Genomic DNA, 27,575 nt, shown 5'->3' with positions numbered 1-27,575 from the left:
ATCTCCTCCAGGCTCTTCTCAGGCCCTGCAACCTCGTTATTTCCTTCTCCTGGCTGGCAGCAGTGACGTGAACAGGGCTTGGATGTGATTGCCCTCTAGTTACAATCTCATCTGAAGGTGGATGTCCTCACCCTGCCCTGGCCCTAGCTGTGTTTTTGCAGAGCGTAACCAAAGGTACACAATATAGAGAGAATTTGCTGTCCACCCTCTCTTTGCTCCCAGCTGAAGCAATCCCCTGGATTTACTTTGGAACAGTCCCTGTCTGTGTGCTCAGCATCCACCCTCTTAGTGCCCGGTCTGATGTAACAGGAACGCCGTAGCCTTTAACCCAGCGCTGACAGCGCCGATAATCCGCGGGTGTAAAGCACTGTATGTCACTGATCTGGGGGCATATCTGATTCTCCGATTCTCCGAAATCAACAGGGTTTTGAGTTCAAACCTAAACTAGTGGGACAGAAAAGGATCTGAGTTCTGCTCGGTGTCCGAAACGCTCCCTGTGGCTCTGCAGGTCTGAACGGCCATCAAACTGGCAGCCTCTGACATTAAACGGGAACAGAGAGACAACAAAAAGATAACAACATGCTTAAGTTCTTCCCTTCCTCCAGGGAGGAACGGGGGGCACTGGCAGAGGTGTGTGTGGAGCCCTGGACTGGTCTGGCTGGAGGCTGCGGAGCAGGAGTGAAATTTCAGTAAGGAGTAAATAATAGATAAAAAAGAACTTCTGCAGAAGAAGAATCTTGAAGCAAAATCCACTGACATCACAAAGAATGACTTGGGCCCAGGATGGTTCTGATGAAACCCCTTATAAAAACCGGACCCCTGTACCAAAGATGGTAACTGAGCACTCCTGCTGCCATCGTCTCTTCTCCCCGAGAAGAAAGAAATATCACCACGCCGTGCAAAGCCTGGAGGCAAGTGCCTGTGGTCTGCAGGCAATTAACATTTCCTCCACCCCTCCCACCCGCCCACGTCCCAGCCCCAGCCATGCGCAACATGATTTCCACCGTCTTAGTTTCGAAGCCAAGAGAGGGACAGGCACCGTGTCGGGGCAGCAGCTGCACAGACCTTCAGCTCTGGATGAGGAGGAGAGGGACGAAGGAAGACAGCAGAAGCAGGGCCGACGGGAGGAGGAGAGGCTAAGCTTTCTGTGGGGAGATTCCACCTGCAATCAGCTATGTGGAGCATCGCTCTCCTGTGGGCCAGCATCCTGCTCCTGCCCAGCACAGCCGGAACGCCTGCAACGCTGTAAGAACCTCAGCTGCTTCGCACACGGCGCCGGTCTGTGGGGAATCCTGGGGGGTGGCGATGTGACAGATACAGGACAGAAGTCCTAAGGCCAGGAGTGCTTTCCCAGAGAGGCATCATTTCTCATATTCCCAAGGTTTCGCCAGGTTCCCACGCACTCTCCCTGCCACACTCCTCCTCCTCCTCAGCTCTCCCTTTAGTGGCTTTGATGTAGACCATGTGTTTCCGCACGGGCTCGGGCAGAGCAATTCTGGCAGCTTTCTGCATGTGTTTAATTCTGACCCGCCAATATCTCACGTCTCCTACTGTGACCCAGACCTACGTGTTTCCCACCATCACCTTTGGGATGAAGCTTGGCTTCATGGAAATACTGCTTGGTTCAATAGGCTGGCTGCTGTCCTGCCTGTATACCAGTGGGTTTTGGAGATTCATGAGAAAGTAAACTATCCTGGCTCTTGGGATCCTTGAGTGACAGCCTCAGAGATGCTGTCTCCTACTTTTACAGCTGAGAAGGCAAGGGATGAACTGTCAAAGGATGTAGGAAAATGTTCCAGAGCAAAGGGTCATTAGGAGCAAGGGAGGTGCAGGAGGTTCAAGCAGAGAGTCTTTACTGCTCATCCCATCCTTTGGCTCAGTGGGAGGAGAGAGGTGGGTCAGCTTAAGTAGGACAATCAAAATGTTGTTGGCGTCTGTTATCAGACCCCTAATATCAGCAGCAGACGAGCTGCTGGAGGCAGCCTGACAGCACTCGAGTGTGGAAGCACTCAAGGCTCCTGGCCAGCAGGACTTTGATTCCCTCTTGCCAGGGTGCCAGGCTCCAGCTAAGAACTGCCAGCAGGTCACGTCCCTGCCTCCTGCTGCTCCGATCTTTCCAGGCCCCGTGCTCCTGCTGCCGCAAAACATGCCGCTGCCTGAACCTGCCCACAGGCAGGAAGCAGGAGGAGTCAGTGATAAGAGTTTTGAAACCTGCTTGAATGTTGGCTTTTCTTTGGTCCTGGTTGCTGCAGTGCAGTAGAAGATGAAAAAAACCCCAACAATATGAACAGCTTCTTGGTGTTATCCATGGGCACAGCTATGAGAGTAGCCGCAGAGGCGTGAGATGTGGCGTAACAGCAAGGAGGACAGGAGTGCCAGGAGCTGAAGAGAAGGTGCTCATGAGGATCTCTGTCCGGGACACGGGTGCCAAATACCTGGCATTGCTTCTGAGCCCAAGAGTAGCTGATAGGACGGAGAGCAGATAACCAACGAAGCAAACTGATGGCGACCCAGTGCGATACCGGGAAAAGGTGAAGTCTCGGAAACCTGCAAAGTAGCCAAGCTCTGCTGCTGATCCCTTGGGTGACGTGGGGAGGTCTCTTCACCTTATTTTGACTTTCAGTTTTTCTTTTTTCAGCAGTGACTTTATCTTTTCACATATGGGTGCAGCACGTAGCGCAGACTCGGTGTCAATGGCTGCAATTCCCATAGGTGAGAAGAAGGGTGTGATCAAAAGATCATTCCCACAGGTGAGAAGAAGGATGTGATCAAAAAAGTGGGGGAAAACCCACTGGCATCGTGACAGTGGAATGAAGAGACCAGAAGTCTTATTAGGAAGTGCCCAAATCCTATGGTCAAAACCTGTCCTCTGAGAAAATCGGTTTCACCTGACATTTTTTTCCTCTTTTTGAATAGAAATTATGCCGTGGCAATACCATCACAGCTCTACCACCCCTTCTCGGAGACAGTGTGCCTCCAGCTCAGCAGAACGCAAGCAGTCCCGATCCACGTGACAGTAACCTTGCAAAGCAGAGCTGGGAATGAGACTCTGATCACTCAGGCCATCTCCCAGCTCACCTTCTTTCATTGCACAAGCTTCCAGGTGAGGAAAGGTATTTCCAAGGGCTGTCAGTAGGGTGGGGTAGTGCATGAGTTCTGCTTTTCCTGGGCAGGAAGGCAAAGAATTGTGTCTTCCCATGGGGACACCTTAATCGGGCACTGAATCTTCTGCTTCACCCTGTGTAGTCTGCCAGTGTCCTTCCTGCTAGGTCGCCCCGCTGACATTTTGCTCTTCTAGAAAACATTCTGAAAAGTACTGTGAGGTCTTTCAGGGCAAGAACAACTGGAGCAATACAAAAACAGTAGCACAATCGTTGGATCCATGAATAGGATCCACCCTCAATGATGGTTACAAATATACCTGCAGGTCCCTCCTCCGGTTGGAACCCCCGATGAAGTGGCTTTTGTTGTTATCACAGTCCTGGAAGCCGACTCAGAGCTTCAGAAGAAACAGAAAGTCCTAATCAAGCATGCAGACAAGAAGACTTTTATCCAGACAGACAAACCTGTGTACAAACCTGGACAGACCGGTATGGACAGAATCCCACGTGTTGTGAGAGAAAGAGCGGTCCTCAGGCCACAAAACATGGGGCAGACTCGGTCCTGCAGGTCCCATCACTGCCCCAGCCCAGCTCAGACCACCGCAGGGTACAGCAGTTTGCCCCACGCCTCCCCACCCTTCCCACTGGCATGACCCTCACTGCAGGCAGGACTGAGTGCCCCACCGCAGGTCCGATGACCAGAAAAATGCTGTTTCTCACCAGGACAGCCAGCATTCCCAGAAGCCCCACGCCCCCTCTCCTACCACCTTTTTTCTAGCAGGCTGCCAGCCCGTAGCAGGGCTTTGAGCATCGGCCCGGGAGTGGATGGCTCTGGCTGTTGCCCACACTCTCCCATGGGCACGTCTTCCTCAGCCATCCGTTCTTGTTGTTATTGACAGACTTGATTTCATTTCAGCCAGTCCTGTTTTTCTTTTGCTCCATAGTCAAGTTGCGAATTGTAACCTTGGATCAGAACTTTATTGCCAGCAATGAAACGGTAAGTCAAGAAGAGAGACACCTTAATAAGTTGGAAAACATCTATGGGCGGCCTCCAGGGCTTGCGGGTCGGCGCCTGGCCCGGCTCGGTGATCCCTCTGTGGGCAGCTAGCCTCAGCGTTGCTTTTGGTGCCTACAAAGAGCGTTGGGCACCACTTGTGATGCGGGAGCTGCTCATGGCGTTGGCGCTCGGGCAATCCCTGGAATTGCTTAGAGGAGACTCACTGATGGTTGGGGGATTAAAAAAAAAAAAAAAGCCAGGGAGGTGGCTGGTAACCTACCTGAGAGCATCCCACCAGTAACTGTCATTTCCTTCCCACAGCATCGCCTGGTGGAACTGAAGGTAAAGCACCTACTTTACTGAAAGGGGTGATCTCTTCTCACCTCGGGCAAGACGCAGGTTTGGAGATGATGGTGGGGAAATACGGATGCAGAAAGCCAGTTACCTCAGAATGGATAGGAGCAGTCCTCAACTTCTTGCCCTTCCTTCCTTTAGTCTCCACATGAGTTCAGCAGTGCCATCACTGTACCCATCACATGGGCGTCCTGGCAGGAAATGATGGGCGCCACAGCAAACTTTTCTAGGGTGGTCACAGGAGTTTTAGTCCCTCTAGCCTGTGAAATGAAGATTTGTGAAAATCTTGACATTTCTTTAAGGAGATTTTTATATTTAACATACAGAAAATACAAGTTTGAGCAATTAATGCTGTGGCTACACAGCTAGAGAAAATCCTAAAGTAGCTTTCAGGGCATTGTTGTTAAAAATCTCTTGGTTTAGTTTCAATATCATGGCTAAAATACGGACTGCAACTGCCTGAGCTGAGGCGAGATAGTTGAAAGTGGTGGGGAGTTTATAATAACCCGTGCAGAGAGGTCACAGTGCCAACGAGCAATTAGCAGTAGCTAATGCCCATTTGCATACCATACCCACCAAGCAATCAATATATAAACACGTGGTTTCTGAGACACCTACACAATATCTTATACCTGTTTATACAAATGTCATACTCTGAACCAGCTTCGCCCTTTCAGACACCAGTTCCCACTTATTCCATGTGTTTATAAAGCACCCATCAGCTCATCACTAAGCCCTTCCTGGCTGGACGGTGTAACTGTAGCCAGTTCTGCCCAGAACCAGCAGTGGGACAACACTGTCCATCACGGCCAGACCGTGACAGGCAACAAAGCCTCCAAATGCCCTTGCATCCCAGATCTTTACATACTCTTCTCCATGTTTGGCCTCATGGTCCCCTGCATGAAGTCCTGGATGCGTTTCCCCAGCCATTCCTGAGGATTCGAGACATCAGACTCCCCAGTAATCACTCCAGAGTAGCTCATGTGCTGTCAGGATTGACCCTCTCCACACTGATCCCAGGGCTATGCCAGCTCAGATTGCCACGGGGGTCTCTAGGAAGGACCACCTCCATCTCTCAGTGAGACAGGCAGGCAGAAAACCACAGTTCTGCAGCAGTCAGTGAGATGGCAGTGCCACCAGAGAGCAATAATGTGACATGAGACAGGAATAAGAGCCCCATGCGCTTTGAGCTCAGCCCCACCTGAGCAGTGTAGCTGTGTCCTACACCTGGGCTCTCAGCACAAGAGCATACGTGCTCAGACCATCCTGTGAGAGCTTGGACATCCTGCAAAAGAGTCTCTTTTTTGCACTGGGAAATAACTCCTCTCTGCTACTGCCTATGCAGGACCCCAAAGGGAACCGAATTGCACAGTGGCTGAACGTTAAACCTGTGGGAGGCATCGTGGACCTGTCGTTCCCTCTGGCTGCAGAAGCAGCGGTTGGAGAGTACACCATCAGATCGCCTGACCGCACGCATAGCTTCAGGGTAGAGGAGTATGGTAAGAACCTCCGGGAGCCGACAGCAGCAGAGAAAGATGTATTCCCTCACAAAGAGTTGGATGGGCTGTGCAGCTGTGAACAGCTGTGCCAGTTGCCCCAGCACCCGGGGTGTCCCGCTGCCAGCCAGTAGTCACCCACTGGCTTTCTCCTCCCTCGTGTCACTGAGGCACGTCCTACACTGTGCTCTGGGAAGGAGGCTGAGACTGGCTGCTCCCACCACGCTCTCCTGGCTGGGCTGCTGGTGCATTGCTACCAGGCGCTGTGCTGGTAGTCAGGGGATGAAAGGAGAGATTTCTTTCCCGTGAATAGGATTTGAGGAGGATTGGAACGGCTGAGGTCTCTCTCTTCTCACCATATTATATTCCTCTTGCTTTCACACAGTGCTGCCCAAGTTCAGTGTCTCCATCCAGATGCCTCAGGTGGTCACCGTCTTGGAGGAGAACTTCCGTCTCCACGTCTGCGGCATGTGAGCTGTCTCAGGGTGGCAGAAGGTGCATTCTTACTGGTTTGGAAGCTGCACAGCTATCAATAACCGAGCCCAAAACAGCCTCTGCCAACTCTACTCCCACCCAAAAGCCTGGTACCCTAGTATCCTTTGCTAAGGAATTCTCCCAGACTCTCACCTTTCTCCACACTCTCTCTCCCTACATTTTTATGTGAGTTTGAGAGTGTGGCAGTGGATCTGCTCAGTGAAGCGTGTGCCCTGCGACACAGTACCTCTGCTGTGCTGGGTAGTGCCAGCGTGGAAGGAACAATGACTCAATCTGTGGCCGGCACGATATCCCCCAGCACTGCCTGGTGGGACCAGTGTTGACTTGGAGAGAACTCACCCACCGCTGCCTCCTGCCCGATGAGGTCACTGTAACTCCGGGGGCTCTGCTGAGCTCATGAGCCATGACAATACTGCAGGCTGCTGGGCTACGTAGCTGCAAACCACGGGCTAAAGCTGGTGTTACTCACCCTCGAGCCACTGTTTCTGTTTGTGAGGATAAACCCTCTCTGCTCTGTTTGCCAGGTACACGTACGGGAAACCAGTCCAAGGCAGCGTGAAGGTTGTGGTGTGCCGTAAACACCTCCGCTACAATCAGAGGTCTTCCAAAGCCAAGCGCAGCATCTGTAAGGACTACACAGGCGAGGTGAGCACGTGGGGTGTCCGCTCCTCTTTCAAAAGAGAGGAGCTGGGGCGAAGGAAGGAAAGAACACCGGAGGAAGGAGTGGACAGACCGTAGCTCTCGAAGCAGCGCGCTCTTTGCTTGGGGATGAATGACTCCCATGTCCTTAACTCCCCAGCGTAACGATCTGGCCCCTCTCAGTGGTTTCTCTGACTGCACTTAGGTGCACTCAAAGCAAGAAGCATCCGTAGGCAAGCTAGTGCAGACTTGCCCCCAAAACAGGTATTGAAACAGGGCAATGAAACCCACAAATACTGTCCACATCGGTTCACTGCCAGGGGATGATTTTTGGCACTGCCTTTTAATCTCGTGTAAAGACCTGTGTGTGCTGTTTCCCAGAAACAGCTGTTTTGGAGACGTAGAAATTACTTCTGGCATCTAAGCAAGCGATGGCAGTTCAGCACAGACCTTGCTCATTCATCTCTGGGATTGAATGAGCGTGTCTGTATTTGTCTACGTGTTCTCAAGGAACCCAGCACACATCGAAAAGATAAACTCTGCCCTAGTGGAAGAAATCATGTTGTCAGGGAGAAATCACAGCTCACGTTTGCTACTGGCACATAAGTGAGTGTGTAGAGAGACACACGTGAAACTGCATCTCCTGTTAGTGCCTGCTCCACAGAAAAGAAGTACGTTTCGTGCCAGGATGGGAGTTGCTCCTTTAACTCAAAAGTCATGTACTTTTGGACTTCTGGGCCTTGGGTCTGACCTGCACTGCAGAAGGGGTTAGTGCATTCACGACTGGGTAACGGATACAATTTCACACCCCCAGACAAACAAGGACGGCTGCTTTGCCACCGAGGTGAATATTAAGGTCTACCACCAGAAGCGCGGCGACAGTCACGATTTCAACCTGGAAGCTGTGGCTTTTCTGAAAGAAAGCGGAACAGGTAGCAAAAACTGATTCTACACTTTGTGGGAAATGTTTTGCTTTACACTTACCCAACACGCTTGTCTTTGGGTTCTCATCTGTAAGACTCCTCATGGATCCTTGTGCCTTCCCATCAAACCACTGGAGCTTTCTGCACTGGCTCCCATGCAGTCCGGTGTTCAGAAGGTTGTGGCTTCCCTGGGAGCACCATGGAAGCACGGAGGTGTTTGTGTACCATACCACCCAGGTCTGACTCACGTAGGACATGTGAGGTCTCCCAATTGCAGGATGGGCTTTACCAGCACGCTTGCTCCTCCACAAGCTGTTGTGCTAGTCCAGCTCTGACGGTCACCTTGGTTTGGCAGAGACAGGCAAGAGCTGCTTTTTCTTGTCTTCTAGTTGCAGTAGAAATGTTCACAGAGGTGGGCCAGGCTAGGTTCTTTCGTTCTTAAACCATACTTTAGGGAAGTCCATTGGAATGAGCAGATACTCAGAACAACCAGTGATAACCAAAGCTATGTACTCTTAATAATAGCTCCTCATAAAATTTATCTCCACATCCAGGATAGGGAGACGAGGCTACTTGTCCAGAGCTACTATTAAACATCCCATCCTGTAAGTTTTCCTCTCTTACCAAATTTTACAAACCCTTCCTTACAAAAAAATGCTTTGCAGCCCCTTGCTGGAAGCAGTGACAAGCATTGCCTTGGCAGACAACTGCAGTGATTTCAGATGGGCACCACATGACAAGACCGTAGACTGTAAACTGACGTGGTGAAGGCAAGAAAAACGTTGCCTTCTAGTGACTCTGCTGTGAGAATGGAAGTGGACAATTATGAGCAGGACCTTCTTAAACAGAGTCAGAAAGTTTGACAGCGACCTCCTTGTAGACTGCTGTCATTCTAGCAGGTCAGAACGTAGAAGGCACTATTGCTGAGCGTGTGTGTTAAATGACTCCTGGAGTTACATGGAGAAACAAGAATCCCTTACGAGTGACGGTCCATCCTGCACCTCAGTCCGCCCAATCTTGCTGCCTTTGCTCAGAAGCATGGCACTCACCTGCACACACCTCCTCTCTTTCCTAGGGGTGGAGTTCAACACCACTGAAAACTGCAAGGTCACTTTTGATATCACAACTCTCCAGTTCTGGGGGACGAGCTACTACTATCAGCAAGGAGCTCCCTACTACGGAAACGTAAGTGAATGGGGCAGAAACATGGAAAGCACAGCAGATGGGCCTACCAGGATGATGGGCACAGAAGTACTGAGGGGTCTCCTTGCTCTGAGGTGCCCAAAGCTGCTAGCACAGTCCTCTGTCCCAGTCTCTTCTTTGACATCTCTACCAAGAGGTGATCCAAATGTGTGACCACAGGACAGGCACATGAGATGGCTGCTGCATAAATGAGGAGGGGTTGGAGAAGTTAAGAGTTCTCACTGAGAGTCCCTTTGCGGAGAGGGGAACTGGGACTTCTACTAGGAAGTAGATTTTCAGTCCTGAGGCCTCCAGTTCTCTGACTGTTCTCTGCATCATTACAGCTGGAACTCAAAAGTGCCAACGGGACACACCTGAAGAACAAGGAGGTGATTCTTGCAGTCTCCTATGGTAGCAGAAAGCAGACCAAGACCTACTTCACGGATGACACTGGGATGGTCTCTTTCACCTTAGAGACGTCAGCATGGGGCAACAGCAGTAAAGTTCTGCTACAGGTGAAGCCTAAGAATTACGTTGGATTTGGGTAGCACTGAGCAACACATCCCTCAGACCTACAGTCTGTGTCATTGTCTCGATGTAGCCAGGGAGATGGAGGCACGGAGCAGTGAAATGACGGATCTAGGGCAAGAGGAATAGCCCTTAGCAGAGCCAGGACTGACACGCAGTCCCTGAGCAATCAAGGAGATATGATGAGAGTCGGGGCAGTGGACAGAGGCCCCATGAATTTGTGACTGAGGTCTACCTGCATAGCACCTCTGTCTGAGGTGGAAAGGGCTTTGTGGGGCTGGGCAGGGACAGGGAGCAAAGGAAGAACTCCCACATGGTATGGAACAGAAAGACAGGCAAGCAGCTAGGGAAGAGGCATCTGAAAATACATGTGGAGAAGAAAACATCAGGGACCAGTTTGCATTATGTTTCCTCACAGCTTAAGAGTTAGCAGAAACCTGTGATACAAGAGGCAGAAAACTCAGGAGAGAAGGAAGGCAGGCTAGTAAGGAACCAGTTGCTGCAAGCCAGTGTGGAGCAGAGCAGGTCACCAGGATGTAAGGAGCTAAGCGGGGATGCTGCTGACAGGGATTTGACGGAGCAAAGTTAGCATCTGCTTTCCCATGAACGAGGAAGTCTCTCTCGCCTGGCTGTAGGGGTAGGTTTCCTACATCTGTCCTATCTAAACTTCAAGGTCAAGGCACGCTCTGTTTCTTTGTAAGGGTGCAGACAGTATCTTAAGTGATGGATCTTGACCTTACGGGAAGTCAACAAGATGTTGATATAGTCTCAGTGCAAATAGGTCATTGGTCAAAAATAAGCAAAACTATTGATCTTCAGTTGTCCCCTGCCACCTCTACCCAATGGATCAGGGAAAATGCTACAGGAAATACAGCGTGCGAGTGGAATAACGCCGCACAGTGAAATACGTTATCAGGGCAGATCCACGCTGATACTTTCCCCATGTGTACCAGACAGAAGCAAAGGATTCAGCGGTTTGATCCAGGGACTAACAAGCCAACTGACACAGTCTGAGGATCTGGTTTGCTCCTGGGGCAGCAGCAGCATTGCAGAACTTCGGGCTTTATCCCGAGCCCTGGTAGCACATGGCTCCCTGGAGCGTGGTGGAGCGGGCAATGCCAGGCTCCACAGCAAGGGGCTGACTCAGCTTGGCATAGGTGGAAACAGAGACCTTATCCTCGGAGAGTTCAGAGCCCACTGTCCAGTCCATCTTGGTTTTGGCGTGGGGAGAGCCCTAAGAAACCTTCGGACACCGAGCCACCTTTTCTGTGCCACAGGCAAAGACCCAGCCGGAGGACTTGAGCGGTCGAAACGTGAGGGTGTCCCACGGCTCTGCATCCCTCACACTGAGGGCCTTCTACTCTTCCAGCCGCAGCTCCGTGAGGATCCAGCCGGTGCAGGCGATGCTGCCCTGCGGGGATGTGCAGCAGGTCACCGTGCACTATCGTGTCCTGGCCACGGAGCTGGGCATCCTGGCCACGGAGCTGGGCAAGGCGGCTGCCACCGCTGACTTCTACCACCTGGTGAGTGCAGGGCAGCGCTGGCGACGAGGTCGGCTTTGCGGCGGGTCTGTGTCAGTGCAGGGCCCTTTGCTGGCCCGGAGACATGGAGCAGAGGCACTATCAACCCTTTGCTCTGTTCACTACCTTTTAGGTTTTAGCCAGAGGATCCCTCGTGCATCACGGCCAAACAACAGTACTTCTCGATCCACCACGAGGTAAGAGCATCTAAATAGCAGGAACAGGTTAAGGACCCAACAAGAAAGCCCTTCCAGACCTAATGGGGAAGGAAACAAAAGAGATTGGAGACCAACAAGAAACAGCAAGAAAAAAAAGAAAAAAAACCCAAACAAACAAAAAGATGAAATTGTCAGAGTTTATCTGCCAAGCAGGAATTACACAAGTAAACTCACAGAATCTTTTTTCTGGACTCAGGTGGAAAGTCATTTCTCTCCCAAGTGCACATTGTCACCAAGATCCCTCCTAATGTAAGGTCACTGCTACGCATTGGCACTAACCTGGTGGAGCTGCGGCCTCCCCAGCAGCAAGGCAGAAGAATTTTTTATCCAAGTACCTGTGCAGAAGTATTACAGAGGATGAGCACGATGCTGCCATAATCCTTGGAGATGGACTTCCCTGCCTCTTCCTATACTTTTTTTATTTCTTCTTCTTCCTTCAGCTCAGTACAGCGGGGCTTTCAGCATCGCTCTGCCCATTGACATCGTTTCACCCATGGCTACCCTCTTCGTTTACACCGCCTTCCCTGAGGGACAAGTGGCAGCTGACACCTTCAGTCTGAAAGCCTCCAAGTGCTTCAGGAACCACGTAAGTAGAGCACGAGACATAAGAGCAGGTAGGCTGGAAGGCAGCTAGTTAACTGCAAATTGGCTGTATTCCCACAGCATCCCCTTCCTTCCTCCACCAACGTCTTCAGTCTCTCTTCCTTCTGCTGTTTCAGGTGAAGCTTGCCTTCTCGGACACGGTGGTTCTCCCAGGATCGGCTGTGGGTCTCCATTTGCAAGCTGCACCAGGCTCCCTGTGCAGCATCCGTGCTGTCGACCAGAGCGTCCTTCTCCTGAGGCCGGAGGCTGAGCTATCCCGGGACAGTGTGAGTCGCTGTAGTGCTGAGCCGCGCTAACTGGAGAGATGCCTTTTGAGTACCTGGTCGCAGGCACTGGTTCGTAAGGCACGGTGGGTAGATCAATGAGTACTTGAATGGGGACAGGACACAGCTTCATGTGAAAAAATGACGGCCAACACCAAACATCAGTCAAGATTTCCAGTCTCTGTGGAGGGAATCTAGTAGAACAACCCACTGTCATCCCCAAGTGCTGCGGAAAGTCACATTCTTGTTAGAGTGCTTTGCCATAGCGGCAACCAGCTGGCAAGAGACTTTCATCTCCTGAACTGATTCATGAGAGTGCTGTGAAAAAAAGAATTGTGTTAAAGGAAGTGCCCCATGTGTGATAGGCTCCATACCTTTGCTCCAGCTCACATGAACCAGGCAGTCCTTCCATTCCCAGACTGGACTGTAGGTGGTGCCTTGGCAGTGGAAAAGTCTCGTTTCTCCTCTAGACCTGGGATGCATTGGGTCTAAAGAGCCTTGAATTGCCTCTTGCCTCTGTCTTGGCGGATCCAGGGTGTGCCCCCAGTCAGACAAGAAGCTCTCTGACGACTCTTACAGGGAAGGTGTCCTCACTGTATGCATTGAGCTCACAGGTACAATCTATGAGCTAGAAGCAGCCAAAGCTCTGCAGCCATGCCCCAGATCGGGTTGTGTCCATCTCTGGTGCTATGCATCTAGAACTCATGGAGGCTCTCCATGAAGCTTGAAAACCTTTTGGGCTGGGCTTTTGTGGCAGACAGGATCTGGGCTCTGCCTCTGCCATCACAGAAGTCTCTGGACAGAAATGAAAAACCTCCCACCTCTCACACTCCCTTGTACTGTTTCCATTCTTTGTCTACAGGTGTACAATATGTTCAGCTATTCCCAGGAGCACCCCAGCACCCTCACAGACCCTTACAGTGACTACTGCACTACCCACAGGAGCCCAGGAGTCATCGGTTCCCCTCAGACCACCCTTCCGCCAGGAACAATGTCACCAGTAATGTACAACAGATACTCTTATGCAGTGTCCCAACCAGATGTTTACGAACTTCTGAAGGTAAATCTAATTTCCAGGAAACCTGAAATACGGGAGCTGAACCCTTTGGTACCCCAGGTCAGCGCTGGGTAGCCTCACAGACTGCTTTTCCTGTAAACACTGGCAACTTCGGGTTCTGAATCTGCCAAGCTTCTGAACTACGAGATCTCTGACGCTCCCAGCTTGATAAATTCCCATCCATCAGGCAGATCCCTAGAACCCAGCTTCCCGTTTGTCCCGAGATCAAGAACCTCATGCTTTCCAGGAGCTGGAAGGAGAGGGGAGTGTCAGCCTGAGCCAGAGAGAACTGGGAAACTGAGAACTTAGGAAAGGGGGACTGGGGAAAGCAGGGAAAGAACAGTGGAGAGGAGTAGCAGGTGAAAGATGAGAACGAGTCTGTGTTGGGGTGGGCAGCACACCGTCGTGCCAAAACGACGGCTTTGTGCGTGGGCACGCACATGCCAGCGGTCACCCCCCCAATCCTGATGGGAAGAGCTCCTTCAGTGCGAGGGCTGGGACCGGGCGCTGAGAGCAGGGTGGTCCCACGCTCTCCCCATGTAAATTCGCCGGTCGGGCTGAGGTGCAGCAGCAGAGGGTGGGTGATGTGCTGGGAGGTGGGGGCAAAGACAGACCCTCCGGCACGCCACCCCCTCCACTGAAACCCACCTTCTTTCCTTTCCCTTCTTTCCTTTCCCTTCTTTTGCCTAGAATTCAGGTCTGACGTTTTTAACCAGCCTTAAAATCAAGTCTCCGATTGAGTGCCGCACCCAGAGCGCCGTCTACTACGACTACATGTGTACACGCCTCGATTTATCCTGTTTCTTTGGAAATCACGGGTGACATCCAGGCTGCACGAGGGCAGCCGAACGTGCTGAGGAGCTGGGGGTGGCTCCCAGAGATGAGTGGGAGGCTGAGCAGATGTGCACCGCAGGAAGAGGGGAGGGGTCCTGGTTTGTGCTTGTGTCCAGTGCACTGGAGGGGTGGAGGGGTTGCTGCACAGGAAGAACCTGCTTGGAAGCTTCTGCTGGCAGGCAGAGAGATAGAATCACAGAATGGTTTGGGTTAGAAGGGACCTTAAAGATCATCTAGTTCCAACCCCCCTGCCATGGGCAGGGACACCCTCCACTACACCAGGTTGCCCAAAGTCTCATCCAACCTGGCCTTGAACACTTCCAGGGATGGGGCAGCCACAACTGGATGATACGGTCAAGGTGGGAAATGAGGCAGCTGTCTCAGGAAGGAACATCTGTTTGTAAGACTAGGAAAGGTCCTGCTGGGAACCACAGAACAAGCCAAGATTGGCACTGGGCAGTATCTAGGCCTTTCTGCAGGAGCTGAGAGCAAAAACGTGAGCTCAAAAAGGTAGTGTTCCTCATGGGGGAGGACACACATAGTGAAATCCACGTGGTCTTCTGGGTTGTCTCGTGGAAGACAACGGTGAAGTAGGTTGAGGGCATCTTGGAGAGGACAAGGGGGATGGGAGCGGGAGTGGGAGGGATGGAGAGCTGAGCTTTTCCCAGCTGAACTCTCTCCTGACTTCACAGTTGCCCTGCCTTTGAACGAATGTTTGCATTCCCAACAGCTTACGGCGAGCTGGCAGACCTGGACGACTTGGAACCAGAAATAGAAGCTGCTGTTGAACGTGCTGAGTCAGAGCACGTTGAGCTGGGCAGCGAGGCAGGGCCGGTGCGTACCTGGTTTCCAGAGACATTCATCTGGACTCTGGTTCCCATCAAGTGAGTAATTACGGGCTGCAGCCCCACAAGGATCCAGACCTCCTACTGGCCACTGCAGAGGTAGAATGGGCAGGAGCAGAGCCAGGGCATTATTGCCTTCTGTGCCCACAAGAGAAGGCAGGTGCGAAGAAGTGGCGAAGGACAACGGAGGTTTGGTTCAGTTCCTGTCTCTGCTTGAGATTTTCCTAACTGTCCTGGCGAACTTCAAATCACAGACTCTGATAGGATGGAAGAGGCCTCCAAAGGTCTGTAGCTCAACATCCTGCACAAGCCAGGTCCAGCTACATCAGGTTGTAGTCAGGTTCTTGCTATCTCCAAGGATGGAGATTCCACAAACTATGTGGGCACCTGTTCCAGGGTTTGACCATCCTCATACTATTTTTTTTTTCTTTATCTCAAGTCAGAATTTCCTATATTCCAACTTCTGTCTGTTACCTTTCATCCTACCAAGGTGCAACTCAGAAGAGACTGATTCCATTGTCTCTACACCTTCCCAACAGGTAGCTTTAGAAAGCTAAAAGATTTCCCCCTAACCTTTCCCTCTTAAGTTTGCAAACCCCAGTTCCTTCAGTCACGCCTTGTAAATTAAATGTCCCAGCCCTCTGACCATCCTGGTAGCTCTCCACTGGATGCGTTCAAGTATATCAGTAGCTTTCTTATACTGGAAGGCAAAAATGGGACACAGTACTCCAAATGTGGTGCCACAACGGAGGAATACAGGGGAAAAAGAACTTTTCTCAACCCAGTGGCTGCAGCCTTCTTAATACAGTCCAGAAGCAGATGGCCTTTTTTGCTGTAAGGGCACATGAGATGTCTCATGCTTAACTGGTTATCCATCAGGATCCCCACACTTTTTTTCTGCAAAGTTGCTTGCTAGACAGCCACTAGCCTAGCCTGTGCTGTTGGATGGCATTATTCCACTCCAGATACAAAATTTACCCATTTTCAAGCCCATTTTCCAGCTTGTCAAGGCTGCTCTTGATAGCAGCTTTTCCCTCCAGCACTTCAGGAACCCCTCCCCAACAAGGTACAGTCTGCTAATACCTAGCAAGATTAGGCTGCTGAAGTGTCTGAGGACACCCTCTCTCCTATAATCAAGGTCGTTAATAAAGCCATTAAGCAGTATTGGTCCAAGCATGAGTCCCTGAGGGTTGCCACAGGTAAACAGCCAGCAGCTGGACTTTGTGTCACCAATAACCATCCTTTGCCCCCAGTGGTCCAGTGAGTTCTCCGCTGACCTTATCACCCCCTTGTCCAGTCTACACTAATGTGGCTACAAGGGTACTATGGAAGACCGTGTCAAAATCCTTGCTAAAGTCAAGTTGTGCAGCATCCACCGTTCTCCCCTTATTCACACATCTCAGCTTACCTCATTCTCCCACGCGCCAATGTTCTCCATCTTTGAAAGAGGATCTCTGCCTCTCCTTCTCATTTGGCTGGATTATGCTCATTTCAGGGCAAGGACCGTCTTCCATTTCAGGTGGTGGGAGCTTCACACGGTGCTCCCCGGCACAGGCTGGGTGTACAACATGGACCCCTGGGAACCCTGTGTGCCCACACAAAACAAGAATTTGAGGTGCAACACTGTCCAGAAGCAAATTTTGGTTTGCATTTGCCTCTCAGTCCTTCCTCACCCGCCTATTTGCTATCCTTCCCATACCTCCGTCCTACTTCCTAGGAATCCCCACACCTTCACACGTGCTTCCAGTTCATAGTCCTTCTGCGTTTGGCTTCCCAAGAGAAATCTTTACGGGGATGGGGACAACCCCTTTGGCTTTGTTTTCTCCTCAGCGATTCGGGGGCTGCTGAGCTAGCTGTCACAGTCCCTGACAGCATCACTGACTGGAGAGCCATGACCTTCTGCACCTCGGAAAGCCATGGGCTGGGAATCTCAGAGACCACCAGCCTTCGCAGCTTCAAGCCCTTCTTCGTGGAACCCACTTTGCCCTACTCTGTCTTCCGGGGAGAGTCCTTTCCCCTGAAAGTCAAAGTCTTCAGCTACCTGGAGCAGTGCACGGCGGTGAGTGGCTGCCTCCGGGATGGATTTTGGGCAGGGGTATGTGTGGTAACAGTACTTCACCGAGAGAGACCCAGACAAGGGGCTGCCTCCTCAGGCATTGGGCAAAAGACACCAAGGAAGCTCTTCACAAAGTTCCATGCAGAGCCATCTCTGTCCATCTTGTACCTCCCCATTAGCTCAGCCCTACAGCAGCCCAATGTCCATGGGCTGTTGGTGTCCCACAGACACAGCAACAGGGCCATCATCGTACTCACCTGGGCTTCTGGGCTGGACGGACGTTTGGATCAAGGAGCTGGAAGGAAAGACACAGCTGCAGCTCTGTAACCTGGAATCCCTTTTGTTTCACCCCCAGCTCCAGCTTAGCCTGACGGACTCCGGGGATTTTGAGTTTGTGCATGCAAATGTCAGGTTCACTCTTTGTCTGTGTCCTGATTCAGCCAAAACATTTTTTTGGGATCTGAAGGCTACAAAATTAGGTAAGGGGACCGGGGAGGGGCCGGAGTGGGAGGCGGTGGCAGAGCTGCTTGGGGAAACTGGAGCCGGGCTGGGAGGGAGAGTGGCCCATCGTGCTAAGCACGAGTGAGCAGCCTTGGGCATGGATGTGCCAACCAGCCTCCGGATGGTTTGTTCTTCAGGAAAGGTGAACCTCACTGTCACTGCTGAGGTGGTGGAGCAGGAAGATGTTTGCACTGAGAGTACAGCTGTCGTGCCTGAGTTTGGAGGGAAGGACACGGTGGTTAAAGACCTGCTGGTGAAGGTCAGAGCATGCTTCAGGGTCCTGGCGAGGCTGGAACTGGGTCAGGCTCCAAATGGCCCCGGTGGGTGGCTCTGGGAAGAGAAAGTCAGATGGGCAGGTGGGTACATTTCTCAGGGAGGCTGGTCGAGGAGTGATTTCTAAGGGTAGGTTGGGTCAGGGCATGGACTGAGCACCTCCACTCGATGGGACAGAGACATCAGAACTGCTTGCAAGCAGGGCAACGAGGGCGAGGGCCATGTAGCAGCTTAGAAACCTGCTTCCCAGTGAAACGTCACTGTCAGCACCCACGTCCCTGGCTGCAGGCATAGCTCGTGGGGACGGAAAGGTGCCTGCAGGGAGGTGAGGTGCTGCACCGCTGCTGTCTCATTTTGCTGCTATCCCCTCCGAGCTGACCAGCCTTTTCCCCACCAGGCAGAGGGGCTGCTGGAGGAAAAGACTCACACCTCACTGCTGTGCCCTAAAGGTAGGTGCAGGTACCCCAGGGACAGGGACCGTTCACCACTGGGGCTGCACTGAGCGAGGAGACAAAAGAGAAGCCGAGTGGTCAGTGAACAGTTCTAGGAATATCCGGAGGTGCACTGGGAGGGGAACGTCAGGGATTTTGGAGCTTTTATCGGAGGCAAAGCCATTCAGCTCTAGCCGGTACTCTAGTGGTGGCACCACGCCACCGCCTGACCACATCACTGTCACTCCTCGGTAGCTGGCCTCATCTCTGTCACCTCTCTTTTGAACGCCAACTGATGAGGTGATCTCGGACTTGTTTACAACATCTCCTGGGGATGCCTGTGGCTCTGCCACCTCCCCCTGGCCTGTTGGTCTGATGCTTGTGCCATTCGCAGGAACCCCAGCTTCAGAGACAATCACTTTCGCTATGCCAGAGAACGTGGTCCTTGGGTCGGAGAGAGCCCACATCTCTTTCTTAGGTGAGATTTAGGGGGATCTTGGAAAGCAGGATTTTTCCCTGCAAGAATCTTTTCTTCTGGTGCTGCCATGTCTGCTTTAGCAAACAAGAGTAACAAGAGGGAACGTGTACAGGGAGGTGTGATACTGGGCCCTTATATCTTCCAGAGAAGCATCTCAATTCTCTTATCCAAGTGACGCTGGGCCAGATGGATGTATAACTTCACCCAGCCAAGGGAAAGATAGACAAGTACCATATCACTCTTCCTGTAGGGCTCTACAGACATTAAAGTCTCCCTGGTGCAAGCAGAAGTGAACTGAGACCAGTCTTAGCAGGTTATCTGAGGAATCAGTGAGACCAGAAATTTTTTACCTGCCGGAATACGTAAAGCTCCCAAAGCCGTGGTTCTGTCCTACAGGTGACATTCTGGGAACAGCACTGGACAACATAGATGAACTGCTCCAGATGTCCAGTGGCTGTGGTGAGCAGAACATGGTTCATTTCGCCCCCAACGTCTTCATCACACGATACCTTGAAGAAACAGGACAGCTAACTCCAGAAATCAAACAGAAGGCAATTAACTACCTGGAAATTGGTGAGTGGGTTTCTGCTCATGTTGGGTTATGAAGCTGGTGATGGCCATTACAGTAGACTGGGGATCTCAGCAGAGGCTTGGTGCTGAACAGGATTTGTGCAGAGTCGCTTGGCTGGCACCGTGGGAATTACAGCAGTGGAAATCCGGCGGCCGTGTCGCAGCTGGACAAGGGGTGCACGGCACCCCTCCGAAATCCCTTCGCTGAACTTCTCTGAGACAATGCTCTCTGTAACCATCAGCAGGATTGGGGGGCAGGTTGTCACCCTGAGAACACAACAGACACCGAGCATCTTCACCAGCCCAGCTTCTTCCCGCAGGATATCAGCGGCAGCTCCTGTACAAGCACACGGATGGCTCATACAGCGCCTTCGGGGAAGGGAGCGAGCCAGGGAACACCTGGTAAGCAGAGATATCCAGCCTATCCAGAACAACAGGCTTGGATTGCGGTCTGGGGAAACTGAGGGAGTCTGGAGGCATGGAGTTTTGAACAGAAACTGCTCCTGAGACTTTTTGGAAGAGAAGCGAGACAATGAACCAACTTAAGGTACCCCTGTTTGATTGTTTGTGCTTGGGCACCCCAGCCGAGGCTGATTCTGAAAACTTGGCTGCAAAGACACCTTCTTTCCAAGTTTTTCAGGGTGCTTTGTGCCCAAACAGGATTGGGAAAGGGGCTCAGCACACTCACTAAATATCAGCCCTCCTAGCTTTAAATCCCACAAGTGTTGGAATTGCCAGAGCTCTGGGGGAAGCACTGAACTGCCGGAGAACTTTTTCTCTCTTGCTGCAAATGGATCTGAGCTCAAGCTTCAAGAGCATCTAACTCGTGCATTGCTTACAATTCCCAACCTGCACAGAGGCTCTGGCCTGCTGGTATTTCTCCAAGGATGAGACAGTGGAAGACAGAGAGACTCCTGTCTCCTACTGGAGATGGGCGTCAGTGACCGGTTCAATTCGATTTTCCTCTCCCTTCTTTGGCTCTAGGCTAACTGCCCTGGTCCTCAAGACCTTCAGCCAAGCCCGGGACTTCATCCACATAGATGAGCAGAACATAAAGGATGCTGCCAGTGCCCTGATTAAAAGTCAGACTCCATCTGGCTGCTTCAAGAGTGTGGGGAAGCTCTTCAACAATGGTCTGATGGTATGACATGTCCTTCACTTTCTGGCTCAATTTGGGTGCCAAGACCAAATGAACCCTACTGCAGGAGGGAGGCTCTGGTGCACCCAAGGTCACCCTTGGGTGACACTCAGGGTGCGCTTAGTCACGGTGGCACTTCTTCAAGTTACGAGTGATGGAGGTTTGCATTTGGGAACTGAACCAGTGCCTTAGCTTTAGAGATGGGGCTAAGGTAACACATGCCTCGAAAAAAAACCCAAAACAAACAAAGCAGCCCAACATTTTCGAGCTCTGTGTTATTCCCTTGGTAAATTGGTTTAGCTTCCTTTCCTGTTATTGAGCTATCATTTCTTCCTTCAGCCTGAGTTCTCTCCTGTACAGCGAGAGGCAGAAATGGGGTGAATGGAGACTGATGGCAGCCACTCATGGGATGTTCACCTTGCCAGGGATGTGCCTTATAGACTCAGAAACACAGCACTTGTGCAGGCACAGACACACACGGAGTACCAGCAAAGCAGAGCCAACAGCAGTTGGGTGGACAGGACCTCAGATATTTGATCCTCTAAGTGAAGACAAGGGCACCTTTCACTTCCCCTTGGCAAAAGAGACCTTTGCTTTTGCTCCTCCGTACACTTGCCACTGTCCTGGCCCTCGAGCGAGGTGCCGCCTTGCAGCGGGGTTGTGGGAACATCGCTTTCCCCTGGCACTGAAACCTGCTGCTGGAAGTCTTTTGCAGGGGAGGGGAAAGGGGAACACGTTCAGCAGAGGGAGCGAATCATCTACCCAGAGGGAGGGAATCGGCTAACCAGGGAACCATGGGGCATCGTGGCCAAGAAGCACTCTGGGAAGCAGGACCTGCAAGAGTAGACACCAGCCCTGGCACTTCCTTAGCAGAAGAAATAGGACCGACACCACTGTTTGTGCTGGCTTCTGCTGGGGGGGCGGAGTGCAGAAGGCACTGAAAGACTTCTCCCTGCCCCTTCTCATGGCAGCCCTCCTCTCCTCTGTTTCGTGGTGGCTGCAGGGTGCAGTGGAGGAGGGACTGGGGCTGAGCTCTGCCATCATCACAGCGCTCATCCACTCGGGGATGCCACGCTCGGTGAGTCGGGCAGCAGGACAGGCTGGGCGTGCAGCCTCTCGGCGGGCACCGCATGGGTGCTCAGCCCTTCTGCGCGCAGGGTTGACGTTACCGGCTCTCTCCCCGCGTGTCCTGTCCCTGTTCCCACCCTCCTCTGCCTGCCTCCAGGCTGCATGCCCTCCCCACACACCCTGCCAGCAACCTGTCTGCTTTCAATCGTATCCCAGGACCCAGTTGTATGGAAAGCCCTGAGATGTATAAAGGACCTGGTCAACGCTGATGCTGACGGCTCCAACCTCTACAGCCTGGCACTGGCCGCAAACGCCTTCGCAGCAGCAGGTGATAAGGCTCTCAGGCAGAAAATCCTGCAAAGATTGGATAAGGCCGCCATAATATCAGGTACAGAAGACTGTGGGGCAGGAGAGAAGGCTGTGGGTGGAATTGCATGGAGATCTTGGGGCTGAATGACTGAGGGAATGGAGGGTGGGCATGGAGGGCGCTGGCAGAGCTCTGCGGGGAGCTTGGATAGCCTCTGTTTGCCAGGCTGCCACAGGCTGTATCCATAATATCAGACAGACTTTCTCTATGGATGATCTCGCTGTCCTGGTCTCCCAGTCATCCAAACCAGGGGAGCTTCATGGATGCTGTAAAGCTCTTTCCCAGCCTGCAGGTTTTTACTAGGAAAAGCAGGATGTGGGAGCAAATAGGGAGATATGCACCCCTATCTTGTCCCAGTCATAGCACCATAGAATGGTTAGGGTTGGAAGTGACCTCAAAGATCATCTAGTTCCAATGTACCTGTTCACTCAGTACCTAGGCACAGGGGCTGAGTAGGACTCCAAGGTCATCACATACTGCTGCATGCTCCATAAGTGTTCCTGCTCCACCTCTAGATAACCAAATGTTCTGGAGTCAACAGCCCAAACAGGAAGAAGACTCCCCATACTGGTATCGGGCTCCATCTGTTGATGTGGAATTGACATCTAGTATCCTCATGGCTCACCTTTCAAAGTCAAGTTTGTCTTCAGATGAAATTAGAAAAGCATCCCAGATTGTGTCTTGGCTCACCAAGCAGCAAAACCCTTACGGAGGCTTTGCTTCTACCCAGGTAAACCCCTTGAGCCAGCAGCAGCAGAGAAGCTGCATTCAACCATGGTTTGTGGGAGCAGTGGGTTCTAGCACAGCCCACAGGAAAAAAAGAAAAAAAGCTAAAAAAAGATGCATGGATTTACTGCTCCTGGGAGTTGGGAAGAGGTGAATATTTGTGTTCCTCTGAGCTAATCCCATGCTCAAAGTCCAAGGGGAAAACTCAACCCTCATTGCGCTGTAGCTGCAGGACGAGGGAGGGGAAGGCCAAGGACGGGACATGCACAGGAAGCAGGGATCCTATTTTGCCCAATGCGTGTCTCTTTCCACAGGACACGGTGGTTGCTCTGGAAGCCCTAGCCCTGTACGCAACGAAGACCTTCAGCAAGGATGGCCCTGATCTGCAGGCTTCTCTCTCCTCTGAGGGTTTCAGCCAAAACATCCGAGTAGACAACAGCAATCGCCTCCTGCTGCAGACAGTGGAGCTGCCAGCCGTTTCCCGAGATTATACTGTGCGTGTGCAGGGCCAGGGGTGCCTCTTCCTGCAGGTAAGCCCAGCCAGGGAGACAAGGTCTGTCTGGGGAAAAGCCAGGGGAGCTCTCACCTTGCTATTCGGCCACCACTGAAAACAGATTGCTGCAGCGACTTGCAAAAATGTGGGCTTCAAGGCTGGTAGGAGTAGCTGAGATCCAACAGGAAGGGAATAGCAATTCCCCAAATGAAATCTGGATCATCTCCACCCAGAGCTGCACCTGCCCTCCAGGAATTCCAGTGACCACCACCAGGAGCAGTGCCCTGGCAGAACCTCTGCGTCTGCCACAGTTTTCTCTTCACCAGCGCGAGACAGCAAACGGCAGCCAAACGCTAGACAAGGACATACTGTCCAACAACAACAACAAAAGTGCTATTTGCTGCCAACCAGCTTCCTTCTGTCCCGGCAGGCCATTCTGCGGTACCACATCCCTCCACCACGGAGTGACGTCACCTTTGCCGTGTCTGTGCAGACAGAGTGCACTGCACCCAACGCCACCCAGTTCCCCGTCACCGTTCATGCTCGGTAGGAGACACTCCGTTGCCCCTTGCCTCCCCTGTGCTAAGAGCCTTCTGGCACCACACCAGTCTCTTGATGGCCAGAATTCTCCTTCATTCATGAGGTCCAAGTGCTAAGATAGAATCATAGAATCACAGAACGGTGTGGGTTGAAAGGGACCTCAAAGATCATCCAGTTCCAACCCCCCTGCCATGGGCAGGGACACCCTCCACTACACCAGGTTGCTCAAAGCCTCGTCCGACCTGGCCTTGAGCACTTCCAGGGATGATGTCCCCATTCCATGAAAGATGTCTCCATTCATTTAACTGTGCTCTCCTCAGCTGGGTGAAAGGTACAAGGCCCCGGAGAGAAGGCTTGGGCTTTGGTCCTATCTCAGTATCATGCCAGTCACCACAAGCTCTCCCAAGATCTATAGGTCTCACTAATGTTATGATTAGGTCTCATAACACTAGTGACATGAAGGTCCTGTAGGACTGACTGCTGACATTTATCCCTAAGTCTTCCCTCCTCTGCTCCTGGTTGACTGTCACACCACTCTCCCCTGCTGTACCCCTGCCTGACTTGGGACAGAACTACCAACGGAGCAGGCAGAGAATGTGATACTCCCTGCCATGCCTTGAGAAGGTAACTCCAGAAGCCTTCCAAGGAATTTATTCTCCTTGGCTCAGCACAATTAAAAGAGAGATCAGGGGAAGCACAAGGTTTTACTACAGTACAGGAATAGATATACTTACAGGAGAAACACTGGAAGGAAAGGCAGATTCCTCCACCTGGGCACCAAAGCTGGGCTGGAGTATCTGGAGTTCATGGCTCAGAAAGTAACGTTAGTGCTGTCCCCTGGGTTCCTGCTGCAGCTACGCAGGGAATCGTGTGTCCACCAACATGGTCCTGATCCAAGTGGAGCTGCTGTCTGGATACAGCCCCGTGGCAGGTTCACTGGAAGAGGTGAGACTGCGAGTTTGTATCCAGCTGGGAGGGGAAGAGTGGTGGGTGTCCATCACGCAGGACTGTATGCAGAACTCTGATCATTCCTGTGGGCAGAGAAACATGGTTCTTTTCTTCCCTTTATACCCAAAGACTCTTCTAACCCTTTCCCTACCCCACAAGAACGTTTTGCCCACGTTCTCACAAGGACGAACATCCCTGAATGTTTCTGCTTTCTGTTAGAGTGTTTCTGACATTTCCCCCCCTGTTTTCAGCTAAAGAAAATGCCTTTAGTGAAGAAAGTTGAAAGCGAAGCTGACCGAGTCATTCTCTACCTGGAAGAAGTGAGTGGCCTTTAGGCTAACATCATTGTTAGGAGGACTATGGGCTAGCAGGTAGCTTTTAGCCTACTCTCATATCTTGATTCCATTAGTATTTTAAGTATCTGGAGCTGCTGTTCCTGCATACCAGCCACCTTTGATGACCTGGAGAAGTGTGTCGTGTCAGCCTGCAGTAGCTCAGCTGCAGAGCCTGCATGTAGGGCCACTGGAGTTGAGTGAAACCAGGATAACTCTGATGCTAGGCCTACATCTGTGGGCACTGTCCAAAGACTGTTGAAGGTCCATATACTGTGTCTGATCAGGACTGGGGAGCAGTAGTAGGATCCATCTAGTGAATTCAAGCAAGCCCGAATTCTTAGGAAGCCCTTAAGCAGCCTGAACGTAGTAGGGAGCGTCCAAGTTTGGTCACGGAGTTTGCCAAGATCGCTCCAAATTAAACCAGGCGATTGCACGAGCAGCAGTGCTCGCTCCACAGCCTCATTAATCACCTGATTAATGACCACTTCAGCCTTTCTCTAGCTATATGGTTCCTGTAACGGAATGGTTCCTAAACGGCACCAGGGACAAGACCTGGCTTGAATTAAAAATCTTCAGAAGCTCCAAGGAGCACTCCTACCTTTCCATGATTCTCCATCCCCAGTTGCCAAGAAGCTGAGCTAAGCTAGCCTCGTAGCAAGCGAGTTATGTCCGTGTGCGTGCACCAAACTTGCAGAGATGCTGCTTTTGTTACGTCTGCAGCACAGAGAAAGATTTCAGCTCGGGCTGCCAGGTAGCACAAGGTGGAACCCAGTCAACAGCTAGTCATGTAACTACCACCACCCATCAGATGTTCATCCACGCCTTGCGTTGGTCTGCTTAACGGTGAGGGTTGTGTGAGACTGGAGAATAAGAGCTGATGTGACAGGACTGCGTATAAGAAAAGAGCCGCTGAGGCAAGATGGACAGGGGAGCTCAGAGCAGAGCTGGATGGGAATGTGGGCTTGGTTGGGAACACCAGTGCTACAGCTTGATCCCTAATTCATGTTGAGTCTGTGGGTTTGGTGTCTCTCGTGAGCTGAGTTACATTTGGTGACCAAGAACGGGAGATGGCTACGGAATGTGGAGTAAAAGACATTTCTGAGACAGACTGGAAAGCAGAACAGATGTGTCACAGTGGTGAGGTCTCCACAGAGTCTGAGTGAGAGCAGGTGGAAGGGACTGTCTTACAGGACTTTGGTTCTAATCTTTGCATCTCTTGGTCTTAGCTGACTAGACAGCCTCACACCTACACTTTGCTGGTGCAGCAGGACATGCGAGTGAAGGACCCTAAGCCAGCTAATATCAAGGTCTACGATTACTACATGCCAGGTGAGCTCAGAGAAACCACCCGAAAGTACCACTGCAAAGAAATTTTCTGCAGTTGTCAAGTCTAAGACAATACCATCCCTGACACATCCAACTGCCCCTTAGAAGCTCTCTAGCAATGCACTTACACTCTTGGGTTTCAAAACGGTGGATCCTTCTTTCGCTGGTTACAGAATTTGCCACCTTGAAGTCGGCACGTAGATCCGCTGAGGGTCTGACTGTCCCAACGAGAGAGGAGCAAGGAGCTGCGTCGTTGTACCCTCCCTTTGTGGCAGGCAGCGAAGGCAGAGGGACCCTAGTGAGGGGGTGGCTTGGACAAGTGAGGGCCCCCTTAGGAGAATGGCACTGAAACCAACTTGTCCTTTGTTCTCTGGGATCCCTCGTGGCAAGAAAAGCTAGAAACGTGTCACGGATTGCTATCGCTCCAGAAAGTGAGGAATCCATAACTGTAATGGAGCTGTTTGGGACTTACAGCTTCAAAAGATGGCAAGCCCCACGGCGTGGGTGACGCCGGGCTAGCCGCACACAAAGTCTTTGGCACAGACCGGTGGCTTCACGCATCACAGCGGAGGGGAGTCGTGGTCTGCAAGCAGAGGGACCCCCTTTCCTAGAAACAGAGGCACAACGCTGGGATGCTTTAGGGGGTTTTGGGGAAGTGTGTCTCACCAGCACTTTTTTTCCTCATCTTCCAGAAGAAACTGCGGTGATGAGCTACAGTGCCCCGTGCGAGTGAGGTGAGGGTCCAGCCGACACTTTTTGCCATCACAGGCATGGTCCTGAGGAGTATGGAGAGGGAAGGAGGTGCAGGCAAGGGCCCTTGGTGGAGAAACTGGCCAGTCTGCTGGTTCAGGGTAGGGAGTAACGCTAAGTACGGGTAAGTTCCTGTGTCCCAGTGGTTAGACTGAGGGAAAGGGAGAGCTGAAGTGGCAGGTTTGAGGTGCCCAGCTCACGGCAGACTTGGAGGTACGTTACAGAAAACAAGGGCTGCCTGTCCCGAGTCAGTCCTCCCATTTTGCAGCAAATATACTTTCAAGGCCACACGGTTCCTTTTCCCAGTACCTTCCCTGCAGTCCCACAGCCCTCCAGCCCCGAGCACACGCCACGTTCACCTTTACCTTTTCGGTGCCAAGCCTTTCGCAGCCCCAGCCCGGCTTCTGGTCCATGCTGGGGAATGGGCACCTGCCCAAGCGCTCTCCAGGCTGGGCAAAGGCAAAGCCTGAACTCAGTCAGTGCCCGCTCCTGTTCTGAACAGCCCACGGGATGGAGAATG

At 52.0% G+C, this 27,575-nt stretch overlaps 1 protein-coding gene across 2 annotated transcripts; it reads left to right on the top strand.

Annotated features, from left to right (window-relative positions):
• The first annotated feature begins 1,174 nt into the window (after window positions 1-1,174).
• Window positions 1,175-27,038, top strand: LOC104379888 (alpha-2-macroglobulin-like protein 1). Of its 2 annotated transcripts, none has more exons than XM_086610701.1 (35): window positions 1,175-1,245; window positions 2,917-3,103; window positions 3,428-3,590; window positions 4,046-4,098; window positions 4,420-4,440; window positions 5,798-5,951; window positions 6,334-6,418; window positions 6,968-7,088; window positions 7,897-8,014; window positions 9,081-9,190; window positions 9,532-9,702; window positions 10,993-11,238; window positions 11,369-11,432; window positions 11,894-12,039; window positions 12,173-12,322; window positions 13,182-13,379; window positions 14,067-14,154; window positions 14,941-15,094; window positions 16,886-17,114; window positions 17,467-17,590; window positions 17,750-17,871; window positions 18,283-18,334; window positions 18,711-18,794; window positions 19,191-19,367; window positions 19,685-19,766; window positions 20,349-20,505; window positions 21,506-21,580; window positions 21,787-21,958; window positions 22,453-22,667; window positions 22,978-23,193; window positions 23,587-23,702; window positions 24,551-24,641; window positions 24,896-24,964; window positions 26,206-26,308; window positions 26,998-27,038. In XM_086610701.1, the coding sequence occupies exons 1-35, from the start codon at window positions 1,175-1,177 to the stop codon at window positions 27,036-27,038; spliced, it is 4,425 nt and encodes a 1,474-aa protein (XP_086466827.1). The 2 variants fall into 2 exon arrangements, with proteins under 2 accessions (XP_086466827.1, XP_086466826.1); XM_086610700.1 differs by having other exon boundaries at window positions 18,268-18,334.
• The last annotated feature ends 537 nt before the right edge of the window (window positions 27,039-27,575 follow it).

This window comes from Tauraco erythrolophus, chromosome 4, assembly GCF_009769465.1.
Source record: "Tauraco erythrolophus isolate bTauEry1 chromosome 4, bTauEry1.pri, whole genome shotgun sequence".
In the NCBI taxonomy this organism is placed as follows: Eukaryota; Metazoa; Chordata; class Aves; order Musophagiformes; family Musophagidae; genus Tauraco; species Tauraco erythrolophus.
Note: the sequence above shows the minus strand (reverse complement) of the source record. Positions and strands in the feature narration are given on the sequence as shown.

Bases quoted from the DNA above. Each gene is read 5' to 3' on its own strand.
- LOC104379888 (XM_086610700.1), top strand. From the start codon at position 1,175: ATGTGGAGCATCGCTCTCCTGTGGGCCAGCATCCTGCTCCTGCCCAGC. The intron at 11,239-11,368 runs GTGAGTGCAGGG...ACTACCTTTTAG, and splicing joins CCGCTGACTTCTACCACCTG to GTTTTAGCCAGAGGATCCCT. The intron at 23,194-23,586 runs GTAAGCCCAGCC...CTGTCCCGGCAG, and splicing joins AGGGGTGCCTCTTCCTGCAG to GCCATTCTGCGGTACCACAT.